Source organism: Choloepus didactylus, chromosome 7 (genome assembly GCF_015220235.1).
Source record: "Choloepus didactylus isolate mChoDid1 chromosome 7, mChoDid1.pri, whole genome shotgun sequence".
Taxonomy (NCBI): Eukaryota; Metazoa; Chordata; class Mammalia; order Pilosa; family Megalonychidae; genus Choloepus; species Choloepus didactylus.
The window spans coordinates 63,607,075-63,622,511 of record NC_051313.1 but is presented as its reverse complement, the minus strand read 5'-3'; the positions used below and the strand labels follow the sequence as shown (position 1 = coordinate 63,622,511).

Here is a 15,437-nt window from a genome sequence, read left to right as displayed (position 1 = left end):
CAACAGGGAATGCATATAATGAACCTTTATAAAGTTCCTACATGGTGTTGGGGATTGAATCATGTCCCCCACAAAAAGCACGTTCAGATCCCAACCCCTGGTCCTGTGGGTGTGGATCCATTTGTAATCAGGACCTTTGAAGGTATTATTAGTTAAGGTGTGCCCAAACTGATAGAGGATGGGACTTAATCCAATATGGCAGAAGTCCTTATAAGCAAAGGAAACTGGACTCTGGAGAGAAAGCCACAGAGACAAGCAAGAAGCCAGAAGTCAATGGAACTGGAAGAGAAAGGAGAAAATATCGCAACTGCTAGGGAAGTCACAGGCACATGCTCTGTGGCTATCTCTCAGTACTTTCCCTTTCTATTGTGTGCAGATGTTTCAGTCTGTTTCCATTCTAAGACCAGAGCAGGAAAATGTTAAGTCTAATAAAAAAACCAAACTGTACCTTGAACTTGAAACCTGGGAACAAGCAGCCCCAGATGTTTTATCAGGGCAGGAACTCTCAGTGGCAGGGCCTCTTCTCCCTGGAGTGGATAAATACTGAACAAACAGTATGGATTTGTCTCTCCTCTCTGACGCAAAGTGGGGCTAACAGTTAGCCTCCCCAGGAGACCAGTCATGGTGGGATCTCTTAACCTGCTCTTTTGGACTCTTTGTGGCATGTTAAGCAGTAAAGCAGTTATGTGCTGAATGTTTCTGTTGTGCCTGAGTCTGTGCTCCCACAATGCACTATGTAGCAACTTGCTCCACAGCCACGCAACAGAAAAGCCCAGAAACCCCAAGGATCACCAACACCCAGCCCCTGAATGTCACAGTCTTCAAGGACACAGTATTGCCTTGCTGACATCTCAATTTTGGACTTCTCCTAGCCTCAAAATTGTGAGACAATAAACTTCCATCTGTTCCAGTTTGCTAATGCTGCCCATTAGGCAAAATACCAGAAATGGATTGGCTTTTATAAAGGGGTTTTATCTGGTTGCAAAGTTACAGTCTTAAGGCCATAAAAGTGTCCAATCTATGGCGTCAACAAGTATACCTTCACTGAAGGAAGGCCAATGGCATCCGGAGAACCTCTGTTAACTGGGAAGGCACATGGCTGGTGTCTGCTAATCCCAGGTTGTGTTCCAAAATGACATTCTCCAAAATGTTGCTCTTGAGGCATTTTGTCCTCTCTCAGCTGCAGCTCCTCTTCAAAATGTCACTCTCAGTTGCTCTGAGGTCCTTCTGTCTGTGAACTCTTTTTATAGGACTCCAGTGATTTAATAAAGACCCACCCTGAATGGATGGGGTAACACCTCCATGGAAATTATCCAATCAAAGGTCTCGCCCAGTTGATTGAGTCACATCTCCATGAAAACACTCAATCAAAGATTCCAACCTAGTCAACACTAATACATCTGCCCCCATAAGACTGCATCAAAGAACATGGCTTTTTCTGAGGAGCATAATATAGCCAAACCGACATACCATCATTTAAGCCAACTTCTTGTATAGTGTTTGTTTTAGCAGCTGGGAAACTAAGACGCATAGTATGTGAAGCAGTATATCATTTGAAAGTAGATTATGATAAAGAATCATGATATAATCTCTAAAGCAAACAGTAAAAAATATCAACAGGTACAACTAAAAAGTCAATACAAAAGTTAAAATGGAATACTCAAAATATTCAAGTTTCCCAAAAGAAAGCAGGAAAGGTGAACAAAGGTACAAAGAACAAATGGAAAAAATAGTAAACAAAACCAAGATAACAGACTTAAAGCCAATAATTCCCAACTAATTTTATAAAGCCAACATAGTCCTGCTAACAAAGACATTACAAGAAAAGCAAGTTATAGACCAGTATCTCCCATGAACTCAAACCACAAATATACACAAAAACAAGGATTAATCTCAAAAGCATTATGCAGACACAAAGAACACCAGGAAACATCCCAGGGTAAGAAAATATTCCATAATGGGCCTTTCTGGGATACATGACAGCTTCAAATCAGCACACCCAAACATATGCTATTTACAAGAAACTATCTTAAATTCAAAGACATAAATAGCGGAAGTGAAAGGATGGAAAAAAAGACAGCTGGGGTATCTATACTAATAGCAGATAATATATAAGTAAAAAACAATTACAAGGGACAAAGATGGTCATTATATACTGAATAAAGAGGTCAATCCAACAAGAAGATGTAACAATTACATGTGCAACTAACAGCAGAGCCCCAAAATATATGAAAAAAATAAGGAGAGATTTGATGGGAGAAATCGACAACTCTACATTAATAGTAGGAAACTTTAACACATCACACTTTCAATAATGAACAGAATGTTTAGACAGAAGATCAATAAGGAAAAATAAGACCTGAATGATACCCTAAAACAAGCAGACCTAACAGAAATAATAGAACACTTCACCCAACAACAACAGAACACACATTCTTCTCAAATGCCTTTGGATCATTTTCCAGAGAAGACCATATCTTAGGTCACAAAATAAGTATCAGCAAATTCAAAAATACTGAAATGATGCAATGTATCTTTTCTGACTACAATGGAATGAAGCTAGAAATCAACAACATATGGAGAAACAGAAAAATTCACAAATAAGTGAAAATTAAATAATGTACTCTAAAAAACCAATGGGTTAAGGAAGAAATCAAAAGGGAAATTAGGAAATATCTTGAGGTGAATAAAAATGAAAATACAACATATCAAAACTTATGGGATACAGCAAAGGAAGTAGTGAGAAAGAAATTATATTGACCCATGGGTTCTTTGGGAAGTGTGTAATAAGATCCCATATTTGGAGATTTCCCAAATAAGATCTTTCTGTTGTTCATTTTTAAGTTAGTCCATTACGATCAGAGAACATACTGTATATGACTTGAATCTTTTTAAGTTTATTGAAACTTGGTTTCGGACCTACGTATTCTACATATACTTTAAGAATATGCATTCTACTGTTGTTGAGTGGACTGTTCTATAAATGTCAATTAGGTCAAATTGGTCAATATGTTGTTGAAGCCTTCTACATCTTTATTGATTTTGTCTATTTTTCTATCATATTTTGAGAAAAGGATGTTAAAATCTATGGCTACAACTGTGGAATTGTCTATTTCTCCTTGAAGTTCTTGCAAATAGCCTTTGTTTCCTTTTTCCTCTTTTTTCTTTTTGCCTTTTTTTATATTATTTTTCAGGATCCCATGTTGTCTCCTTTGTTGGCTTACTGGCTATGAACTATTTTAGTGGTGCTTAAGGTTTATCATATATACCTTTAACTTATCACATTGAACCTTCAAGTGATATTATATCACTTAACATATAGTATAAGATCCTTACAAAAGTATATTTCCAATTTCCTCCTTTGTGCTATTTTTGTCATAAATTTTACTTCTACATATATTAAAAACTTCATTATACATTTTTTGCTTCATACAGTCAATTATCTTTTAAAGAGATTTGAGCAAATTTTTAAAATATTTTATATTTACCCACATAGGTACCAGTTCTGGTGTTCGTCATTCTTGTATCTACATCCAGATTTTGATCTGGTATCATTTTCTTTCCACTTGAAGAACTTCCTTTACTGGTTCATATAGTATACTTCTTTAGTTGTCAAATTCTTTCCCTTTACAATGACTGAAAAGTCATTATTTTAGCTTTGTTTTAGAAAGACATTTTTGCTGGTTACAGAATTCTAGCTTGACAGTTTTGTTCTTCCAGTATTTTTATGAAGTTACTGTCTTCTGTCTTATTTTTGCACATTGTTCCTGACAAGAAATCTGGTGTCATCCTTACCTTTGTTCCTTTTTCATAGTGTATCTTTTCTCCTCTGGCTTTTTAAAAGATTTTTCTCTTTGACAGTCTTTAAAGTATTTGATTATGATGAGCCTTGGTACAATTTTGTCATGTTTCTTTTGCTTAGTGTTCACTGAGTTTTATGGATTTGTGAGTTTATAGATTTCACCAAATTTTGAAAATTTCTGACCATTATTCCATCAAATATTTGTTCTACCCTCCCTCCTTTTCAGGGATTCCAGTTATACACATATTAGACTGTTTTAAGTTATTTCAGAGCCTACTAATGTTCTGTTATTCTTTTTTCATTCTTTTCCAATTTTTATTTTGGAGTTTCTATTGTTCTATCTTCATGAATCTATTTCTTCTGCAATATCTAATATACCATGTATCCCATCCAGCATGGTTTTCTTTAAAAGCACTGCAGTTTTCATGTATAGAAATTTAATTTGGCCTTTTTCTCTATGTCTCTATTTAACATCTTCTATCTTTCCTCTGGCTCCTCGAACATATGGAATACAGGGATAAGTTTTTAAACCTTTTTTACTAATCCCACTAAAACCAATGAGGTGGTAAAAGATAATTTCTGGTTCAATTTCACCTGACTGTTCTCCTCATTATGGGTTATTATTTTCCTGCTTCCTTGCATGCCTAGTAATTTTTTATTAGGGACCAGATATTTTGAATTTTACACTGTTGGGTGCTGGATATTTTTGTATTTCTATAAATATTCTTCAGCTTTCTTCTGGTTTGCAGTTAAGTAACTTGGAAACAGTCTAACCTCTTTGGATCTTGTTTTTAAACTGTTTGGCAGGACCACAGCAACATTTAATCTGGGCTAATTATTCCTTGCAAGTGAGGTAAAACTCATCTGCTGAAGGGAAAAGGAACTATTTCCAGCCCTTTGTGTGCTCTAATGATTGTTCCCTCAAATGCTTTCAGAGGGTTCTTTCTCTAGCCTCAGTTAGTTTCTTCACACACCCTGATTATTACTCAGCTGAAGACCCTAAGGTGACCCTTTGCAGATCTTCAGAGTTCTCTTTCTAAATAGTTTCCTTCTGTCCACTATTCTGCCCTGTGAACTCTAGCTGCTTTGGACTCTCTAGATCACCACTTCCATCCAGGCTCTGCCTGGAATCCTCTTCCCTATGACATGCCCTAGAATCTTTCTTTAGGCAGTAAGCTGGAACAATCATAGGGCTTGCTTCATTTGTTTACCATCTCTCAGGGATCATGTTCTTCACTGTCAGATGTCCAATATTTTGATAACTGTTGTTTCACATATTTTGCCCATTTTGTTGTTGTCATTGTTGCTTGACAAGAGAGTAAATAGAGCTCCTTTCATTCCACATTGTCTGTCCATGTGCTGATTTAAATCTGTTACATACCCCAGAAAAAGCCACGTTCTTTTAATCCATTCCTATGGGGGAAGACCTGTTTTGGGTGGAACCTTTTGGTTAGGCTATTTCAATTGAGATGTGACCCAGCCCATTCAAGGTGGGTCTTAAACCTTTACTGGAGTCCTTTGTGAAGAGGATAAAAGACAGTAAAAGCCCAGAGAGCTGAGAGAGAAACAGCCCAGGAGAAACAACCAAGGACCCACAGGAGCTGAGGGAGAGAAGACCAACAGACATTGCCATGTGCCTTCCCATGTGACAGAGGTAACCCAGATGCTAGAAGCCTTTCCTCAGAGAAGGTATCTTTCTCTTGATGCCTTAATTTGGACATTTTCATGACCTTAAAATTGTAAATTTTAAGTTAATAAATCTCCCCTTGTAAAAGCCAGTCCATTTCTGGTATATTGCATTCCAGCAGCTTTAGCAAATCGAAACAGTCCATAAACAGAAGTTATAGGACTTGTTAAAATGACAATGCTTAACATTAAGAAGGATGTAGTAAGACAATGCTGACATACACTGGTGCACACTAACCCAGGCAATGAATATTAATTATACCAACTACATACTAGAACACAATCTAGAACTATGTATAGTGAAAACATTTAAAATATTTGGGGATCCGCCCCACAAAAATATTTTGATATTCTAGCACAGACATATCACAGATGAATCACTTGTGGATCTTATAAAAATGCAGATTCTTACTTTGTAATTGGGAAGTAGGATTATTTTCGCTACTTAAATATTATGAATTATGAATAACTCCAATATCCAACAGCAGGAAGAGTAGGGTAAAGTACTAATACCCCTGCTACTCAAACTGTGATACATGGACCAGTGGAAATGGTATAGTCTGGGAACTTGTTAAAAATGCAGAATCTCAGACTCCACCTCAGACAAAAAGAATTGGAATCTGCATTTTAACAAAATCTACAAGTGATTCAGACATGCATTAAAATTTGAGAGAGGCATTGTGCTGTACAATATTTACAACAAATATCCAATGATGAGGGGAAATGCTCCTGATTTAAAATTAAATGAAGAAATAAAGATGCATCATGTATTAAATGGCAGCTGTGTTCATATCAATTATAAACATTACATAAATATAGGCACAACAAATGACTAAAAGGATATACATCAAAATGTAATCTCTTCTTCATAATTGAATTTTTTCTATTTTATAATTTTACACTTTCTAAAATTTCAACAAATGAACATGTATATTTCTTTTTTAAAACTAGCAGTTGAAAAGACACGTAATTTTTCCAAGATTCTTCCTATTAGCTTTAATGATTAACTGCTATCCCCTCCTCTTACCTCAAGATTAAATTGATTAAATTTGACTGATTTATTTCCAGTGAATTAAAACCATATTTCTAAACTCCTGTTTTCCACATTTTGTGGGTCAAGGAACATAATTTAGCAGAGCAAAACAAACGCTTCAATACGCACATCTGACAGCCAGACAATTAGGTGGTTTGAGTTATTCTTGGATTTGGAATTTTACAAAAAACAATTTGCAAATGAAAATGTAGAAAAAACAGGAAACTACAGAGGACTTTTTAATTAACTAACGAGAAAAACAGATATGGCAACTATAATTCTGGCCCAAGAAAACTGACATCATGAATCATATTGCTATTTTAAAACCTTACAAGAGTCTATCATGCTGCTTTCAGTTACCCAAGTTTGGGGTGAAAATAAATAGTATTGCTAAGTTAAATCTGCAGATTATGTAAACATCTACATTTTTCAGTATTATTTCCTACCTGGAATGCCCTTACCACAAGTTCAACAAATATCTCTTTCTGTAGAAATATTTCCATATCTAATGCCGACTCTTCCATAAAATGTCTTTAGTTCATTACTAAATGTGATTTATTTCTCCCTTGAATTATCATAGGATTTGTTTTATTTAAAGGACGACTCCACCTCCCTCACCCCTCCCCAATTAAGTAAAATGTCTCAAAGATGATGCCTTCTCAACCCTCCAAACAAAGCTTGTACTCCTGTAACAGCAATTTGGACATAATGGGCACTCAATGGATACAATTCAATTATAAACTATACTAAACCATTTAAATGATAGTTACTTAAGAGAAATTCATTTTACCAATTAAAATGCCAAAAAACTGCACCCTAAATAAAATAAATGTAACAAAAACTAGAATGTTCATGCTGTTCCAATGAACCAAATACCAGGACTACCACAATGCTAGACAGATTATGTAATCCAGGTGAGTCATTCACACCAACTCTGATGAGAATGGCATACTGTAGAGATATGAAGTTAATTAACCTCCCAACTTTACATAGTAGCCCTGACACCTACATAAGGTTTTACACACAGAAACACATGTATGATTTTTAGTAGAAAATGTAGTATCACACTGCTGTACAAATGAAAATTCACTAGTATTTCCACAGAGTACATAGTACAGATAACTATTTGTATTGTGACACTATAGATACTTTCTGCTCAGTCTCTCTTTGCTACTGAGTCTCCATCCAAATACACAACCTTCCTTCCCTTCTTTCTAATCTTTACTACTTGGCTCACAGTCATCTCCTCTAGCTGGATTTCTGACATTACTCATCATGACCCATCTATTACTTTTCTTGATCTCATTTCCAATGCTGTTCTTCACACTACCTCAGTCACTTCCTCTCTCTGGGGAACTTTCTCATCACCCAAAACTATACATCAAAAGTGACTACCTCAAACATCCCATTCTCCAATTACAGTCTCCCATCTTCTGATTTACATGTTCTAGTATTTAGCTGTTAAGAAAATAAAGCATATGGGATGGGAGAAACAAGCATTCAGGTCACTTGGAAAGTGGTATTACCTCCAATAAATAAATAAATATACATTATATGCATGTGATTTTCATTAGGGTAATTCTATCATTGAGAGTTTGTAAACATTCACACAAGCAACTCCCTATCATCCCAATATCCATCAATATAAACCAGAAATAGAGGCACAAACACATCTAAATTATGAGAGAGAACATTCTTGCAAAAATTTCAGAGAATATTAGCAAAATATAATACAATCTGGCTCATAAAAAAGTGTCATATTGAAGAAAGCGAAGAAATTCTAAAGCACCTGTCAATATCCCTGAAGCATCGGGAGCCTTAAGTTGCAACAAGCTCTAAGAAAGACATAGAATCCTTTTCCTTCAGAAGAAAAGACAGGGACAGCAGGGAAATAAACCACATAGCCAAACATACAACCAAGAAAAGTAAAGGTCTGAAGACAAACCTACCTGAGATTACTCTGCAGAGAAAAATATGAGCTTACCGTTGTGCTGATCAGCACATAAGATCTAACATACTACTATAGTCAATTAAGTAGCCTGTTCACCCAAAAGGAAAATCTAAGTGGAAAACCTCAGAATAGCTATGAGACTGGACTATCAGACATTAAATTATATGCTAAAACCATAGTACTTAAATTAATCTAAAACTACCCACTGGAAGATAAAAATATTAATGGAAAAAAAGAAACAATGATATATAAGAGAATCTAGAATATAATAAAAATTATATTTCCAATCAAAAGGAAAAATGGATTAGCTGAATGGTGTTGACACATCCCTATCTTATTTGTTTAATCAAAGTGTATTTCAGAGGGATCAAATATTTAAATATACAATTAAATATACAAAAATATTATTATAAAGAAATGCAAGTGAATATTATAATTCTGTGGTGAAAATAGTACTGTCTTAAAAATGACACAAAAGCCAAATATGAAAAACCAAGGCATTTATAATTTTACCTACATATATTTAAACTTCTGTGCCACTATGAAAACACCAGAAAAAGTGAAAATGTATTTTTCACAACAGTTGACATAGAGTAATACCCCAAAAGACAAAAATATCTCATTTATCAATAAGAAAAAGATGAATACTCATTAGAAAAATCTAGAAAAGATCTGAACAGACAATTCACAGAAAAAATACTATAACTCATAAAGTGGTAAAGCCTCATTAACAATTCACATGAATACAAAGGAAAAATCGTAAATATTTATTTTACTAAGTGCCAGACTCTATCATCAGCTCTTTACAAAGTATCCGGCTCAATCTTCACAACTACACCAAGAACTGAACACTATTATTAGCCACACTTCACTACAGATGAGAAAACTGTATAATGTCTCCCAGGAAATAACTGAGGGAGCAAGTGAGACACCCATGCAGTTTGATTCCAAGTTAGGACACTTAACCATTAAGTTATACTGTCCCTTAAAATAGAAAAGTCATTTTTCTCTCATTAAATAAAAAAAAAAAAAATCCCCAACAAAATCCAGTGTTGAAGACAGTGTGCGTATCATCTACCTGTGATTCGCTGAACCACGTTGAACTGCACATTTGTTCAATAATTTCTGGAAAGAAGGGTGGCAATTATGTATATATATATATATCAATATTTTAAATGGGCATAACCTTGAACCCAGCATGGTACACACATTATCTTTGCTTGCCACACCTTCTCTTCCTTAGGAGGAGAACTGTTCCTCTTGCACTACAAGTGATACAACTATCAATGAGTTACTGGCTCCCACTTCCACTGTTGTTGGGTATATAACTTAGGCAAAGCCCATTAGAGTCTTCCCGGGACCAACATATGGATGTTAGGAGAAAAAGCTCTCTTTCTTCTTGTACTGCAGTGAAACTTGCCTCTCATGTACAAAGAGCCTTTATACATAATGAAACCAAGCAGATGAGTAAAGCAAGGAAATGGAAAAGACTCACATCCTGGCCAGTATCATTTGAGCTCCCAGATGTGATTATGCCTGAGATAGTAGGGAAAGCCTAGACTTCTTAATTATTTGAGCCAATGCAGTTCTTTTTTTACTCAACTACTTTAAGTTAGATTTCAGTTACTTGCAATCAAAAGATTCTTAACAGACAATACAATCTCACCTCTAAGAATCCTCTTAAGTATTGAGAAAGGAAGAATATATAAGGATGTACATTCAAGTGTATCTTCTAATAGAGAAACTACAAAAAATCAAAATGTCCACCAAAAAAGGACTGGTTAAATAAATTACCGAACCATTTCTCAAACTAGCCTGATTAGAATCATTTGAGCACTTGTTAAAAGTACATGTAACTAGGCCTCCCAGAGACTCCAATTCATTAGGTTTGGGATAGGTGGTTTCGAGGGTCATATTTTTTTTTTGTAATAAATTTTATTTTGAAATAAGTTCAGTCTTACAGGAACAGTTGTAAAAACAGTACAAACCCCATACATAGAACTCCATCATACTCCGACACCCCTCCCCCGATCCATCACCTTTAAGATCCTGTCACACCACTGTCTCTTTCTTTCCCTCCCTCTCTCCCTCCCTCCCTAACACCCAACATCTATTGCTCTGTTGAGGGTCATATTTTTAACAAGCATCTCCTACAATTTTCACAATCAAGTTAGTTTGGAAACACTAAATCATGGTATGTCTGTGTGCATGTGTGTGTGTGTGTGTGTGTGTGTGTGTATGTATATATACATCTCCCAACCCCCACATACACACATACACACACACACACACACACACACACAGAATGTTCTACCATACAGACATTTATATGAGAAAGGGGTCCAAAATAAATACATGAAAAAAAGGATGTTACAAAATGCATGTAACATCTGTACTTCTTATACAAAATTATGCAATTACCCATGTGTGTACATATTTGACCAAAGCAAATTTTTCAACCAGGGCAGATGCAACAAAGAAGGGCTACTGAGAATCTTGCTGGCCCTGGAAGGGATCCCAACTGCCCTAAGAATTCTGACACAGTCTCTGACTGAGAATCTGTGCTCTGAGTCATTACTACTAACACAAATGTGGTACATCCCTCAAACACATTAGAGCAGACATACGATTTAACACCCTGGCACAGAGAAAAGTCTAGAATGATGTTCATCCACATGAAACAGAAGATACTCCAATGATAGGAGTTCAGGTGATTTTTAGCAGCTGCTTTGTAATGTTCAGTTATTGTTTAAATTTTTCTTTATAATAAACCAGTATTTTTAGAATAGAGGGGAAAGGATCTGTTTGCATGAAAGTAAGTTAAAATATTTTTAAACAAGTAATTTTATCATTATATAAATGGAGATTTTCTGCAATGGGGAAATTCTTAGCTTTAAAACCTCAATCGTAAAAGCAGCACTTGTTTTCAAAGGTATGATTGTTTTTAAACAAGAATTACCAGTCAGCATAGCTAAAGAGATAAGGAAAATGTGATCTTTAGTATCACATCATTAAAATTCAACTGAAAAGTAAAATAACCCAATAAAATTAATCTTTCTCAACCAGAATTTTTATTCAATCATGAAAAAAAGTGACTAAGATTTAATTGTATTCACTTACTCTCATACCAGGTGAAAATGATCAATACAAAATTCATTTAACTCCCTTTCCATACCTTTAACAACTTTCTCCACTGAAAAAAAAAATCACAAAATCCATATTTAGGTTCAAAGATTAACCTGGAAGAGTCCTTTCAAAAGGGATATTTATTCAATATAAGTTCAATTAACAAATAAATGAAATTTAACATCCTGGTATATAAACAGAGATTGTCTCTAAGTTTCCTAGTAATAAAAAAAAAAAACAAAAAAAAACACCACTTTTATTCACAACGAAAAGAAAATGGCAATGTTTAACAAAGCAAAATAACAACAACAAAAAAGATAAAATGGGACTTACCCCATCCAAGAGAGTATTCGATAAATGCATACGGAGATCTTTACGAAATGGAAATTCCAGATTTGAAACATGAAACACTGAGTTGTCTCTATCAATCATAAAAACTTCATTTGTGCCATCAATCAACATCATATAACTGTAAGTAAGACATTAAAAAGGTAATATTAACAGTATGATAATCAAGTCATAAGAAATAATTAAATTCTATTTCCTTAGACCTACAATAGATTGTGAAATAATGTTTGTTGGAGTCCCCCTCTCTCTATATCATTAGATTAAAGCACCACAAATAGAAAATGTAAAAAAGAATTGTTTTAATTGTTTCCTGGAGAAAAAAACAAAGTATAGGAAATCTGAGATTTTATGGAAACTGATGTTAAAGAACAAATTTATGAATCATCTTCAGAAAAAATGGTTCTCTAATTTTTACTAATTTTTAAACATCAAAATCTTTCAAACTTGACAATACACACACACACAATTGTATTTCACTGGTTCAACAACTATTCAAAATAGGTATTATTCTCCCCACCTTGCAATACAAAAAAAAAAAAAAAAACAGAGAAAGTAAGTGATTTGCAAATGGTACAGTCAGGCCTCAAACTACCCAATACTCTTCATATTATACCATAGTTAGTAAAATAGCTTTATGAAGATATAAAATCACTCCCTTTGAATCAATATTATGACGTAACCAGTTACCACTACTTCAGGGACTATTCCCTTTCTCATTCATTAACACAAAATTAAAATATTTTTAAGCACAAGCTCACAAGAATTCTTATTATCATTTATATTCTTCAACTCAATAATTATATGAGGGAATTTATATACTTTACAATCAGTCATTCTTAAAATAGTCAAGTTCCCACCAGTGATCCCCCATAAAGCAGATCATGAAGAATGGAGCTCTTCTTTACACCATATAAAAAAATAAATTCCAGGTGGACTCAAGTTAAAGAAATCATAGACTGAGAGGCTGTACTACCAAATGGATATGGCAGGTTGTGAAAACAGAGACCATATCCAGGTACCGTTGTCTTCAAACAATGAGAAAGTTGACAGCAATAAGGAGGATTCGAAGATGAAAAGGCATGAGTCTCTAAAAAGCAAAATAGTTTTGTTCAGATGTATTTGTTTTTAAATTAAAGAGTGGAATAATAATATATATGTCAGAAAAAAGAAGCAACAGATGATCAATGGGGCTGAGTGAATTTAAGGCCAGGGGATGGAAGAAACATTGAATGAAACTATGGATGCTAATATAGTATACAGACATTAATATATTAGAGGATAATTTGTCTACCAAAAATCAAGTGTGCTAAAAAGCAAAGCAGACATGCTTAAGACAGGCAAGGAGCAATAGGAGATCTAAGGTAAAAAGAAGGGTGCAGAGCAGAGGAAGACAGCAAAGAAGACGGCTTCCATTTTGGGACAGAATTGTGAACCATACAGATAACACTATTAATTCATCCCTGCAGGCCCCTGGGGAGGGGGTGGAGCGCTCAGACCCTTACTACATATTGAAACAGCTGTAGCCCCAGTAGATGGGGAATGTAGAGACTAAGGTTTCACCAGCAATAATAAAATCACCCTCAGTCCAGACTGACTGTACATCTAAGAGACTCCTAGCCCAACTGCCAGAACAGCAGACAGCCAAGCAACAGGATACTTAGCTCCCAAAGCTTTTCAGAAGGAACTATTCCTGCTGGATGGGGAGGATTTAGGCTTGCTGGAAGAAGTCAGCCTTGCCCTTGACTGTGTTCCAGAAGAAATTCAAATCACCATAAAGAAAGATCAAATAAAAAGCAATTACAGAGGAGCTAAGAAGGCGGTGTAGAAAAGTGTGGAATTTAGTCCCCTGGAACAACTAATAAACAACCAGGAACAACGAGTATATAATCTGGAACAACTGCTAGGGGAAAACCGTGACTGTCCACACATCACACACACACCTGGATTGGGTAGAAAGACTGAGACTGCAGCATAAAATCTGTAAGCAAAAACTGGAACCATACCAAGAGCCCCCTTCCCCCATGGAAGGCTAAGTGGTAAAACCTCACTGCAGTAGAAAACAGCATTCTCAGAGTGAGAGAATATAACTCAGGCCAGCTCCAACTGGGGTTTTAATTAACAAATGTGGACTGCTGAATACGAGCTACAAACAGACAAGAAGCAAAGTACCCTGAGGTCGCTCACAGTGTAGAGGAGGTGGGGCTGACAGAGAGGGGAAAAAAATTAATTAAAAAAAGAAAAAAATACTGAGACTTTTAGAGACTGACCTTAGAGAGCGAGAAAACACCTGCGCCCTGGGAGGAGGAGCCCAGAAGACCAGGTACTCTATCTGACCTATGGGTGAAACAGGGGGGCCATCCACTAACTCTGAAAGGGGGCTTTCTTCCGTTTTTCTCTCTCTCAACCTGAGTGGCTCAGTGGAGCCTCAGCCATTTTCAGTTTACAGCATTCTGAGCCAGGCAGGGGTGGAGTTGACAGAGTCAGAGAGACAAAGAACAATTCAAATGGAAAAGGTAACTCCCTAGGGGGTGTATCTTCCCTAAGAGGAAGGAGGTGGGGCCCAACTCAAAGGCCTGCCCTCCCCTCAGAACTCAGACCCAGGGCCTGGGAGAAAACAGTCAAAACAGAAACAACCTATAGCAGTCCAGAGTGACAGGCTGACAGGCTCCACCTGCTGGGCACGTTAGGAAAAGCACAGTGGCTAGAGACCTCACAGGAAAGCCCATCAAACACTAAGACACACTGTCAGGGGGACTTGAAACTGAATATAACCCCATTCTGAGAACCGAACCCATTCTGGTCTAGGAAAGTCTAATTGGTGTAACTGGGGAAAGCCAGATGCCTAGACAACAGAAGACTACAAACTATACTGGGAAGGGAAGAGATATGGCCCAGACAAAGGAACAAACTTACACCTAAATCAAGATACAGCTGAGATATTGTTTCACTTTGATGAAACAGTCAATTAAAGATCTTCAAAGAAATCTGCTAAATCAAATCAAAAATCAAATCAACAAGTTCATGGAAGATATGGCAAAAGAGATGAAGGATATAAAGAAAACACTGGGTGAACATAAGGTAGAAATCGAAAGCTTGAAAAAACTACTGGCAGAATCTATGGAAATGAAAGGCACAACACAATAGATGAAAAACACAATGCAGACATAAATAGCAGAGTTCAAGAAGCAGAAGAAAACACTCAGGAACTGGAGAACAAGACACCTGAAATCCTACACACGAAAGAACCGATAGGAAAAGAATGGAAAAATATAAGCAATGTCTCAGGGAACTGAATGACAACATGAAGCTCATGCATGTATGTGTCATGGGTGTCCCAGAAGGAGAAGAGAAGGGAAATGGGGCAGAAGCAATAATAGAGGAAATAATCAATGAAAATTTCCGATCTCTTATGAAAGACATAAAATTACAGATTCAAGAAGTGCAGCGTACCCCAAACAGAATAGATATGAATAGACCTAGGACAAGACACT

At 35.9% G+C, this 15,437-nt stretch overlaps 1 protein-coding gene across 4 annotated transcripts in view; it reads right to left on the bottom strand.

The window, feature by feature from the left end:
• Window positions 1-15,437, bottom strand: part of RNGTT (RNA guanylyltransferase and 5'-phosphatase) — a 407,161-nt gene that overhangs the window by 239,125 nt on the left and 152,599 nt on the right. For all 4 annotated transcript variants that reach the window (XM_037843368.1, XM_037843369.1, XM_037843370.1 and 1 more), the window contains exon 9: window positions 11,932-12,067. In XM_037843368.1, the coding sequence (XP_037699296.1) occupies window positions 11,932-12,067 (136 nt within the window). The remainder of the gene's footprint in view (window positions 1-11,931; window positions 12,068-15,437) is intronic.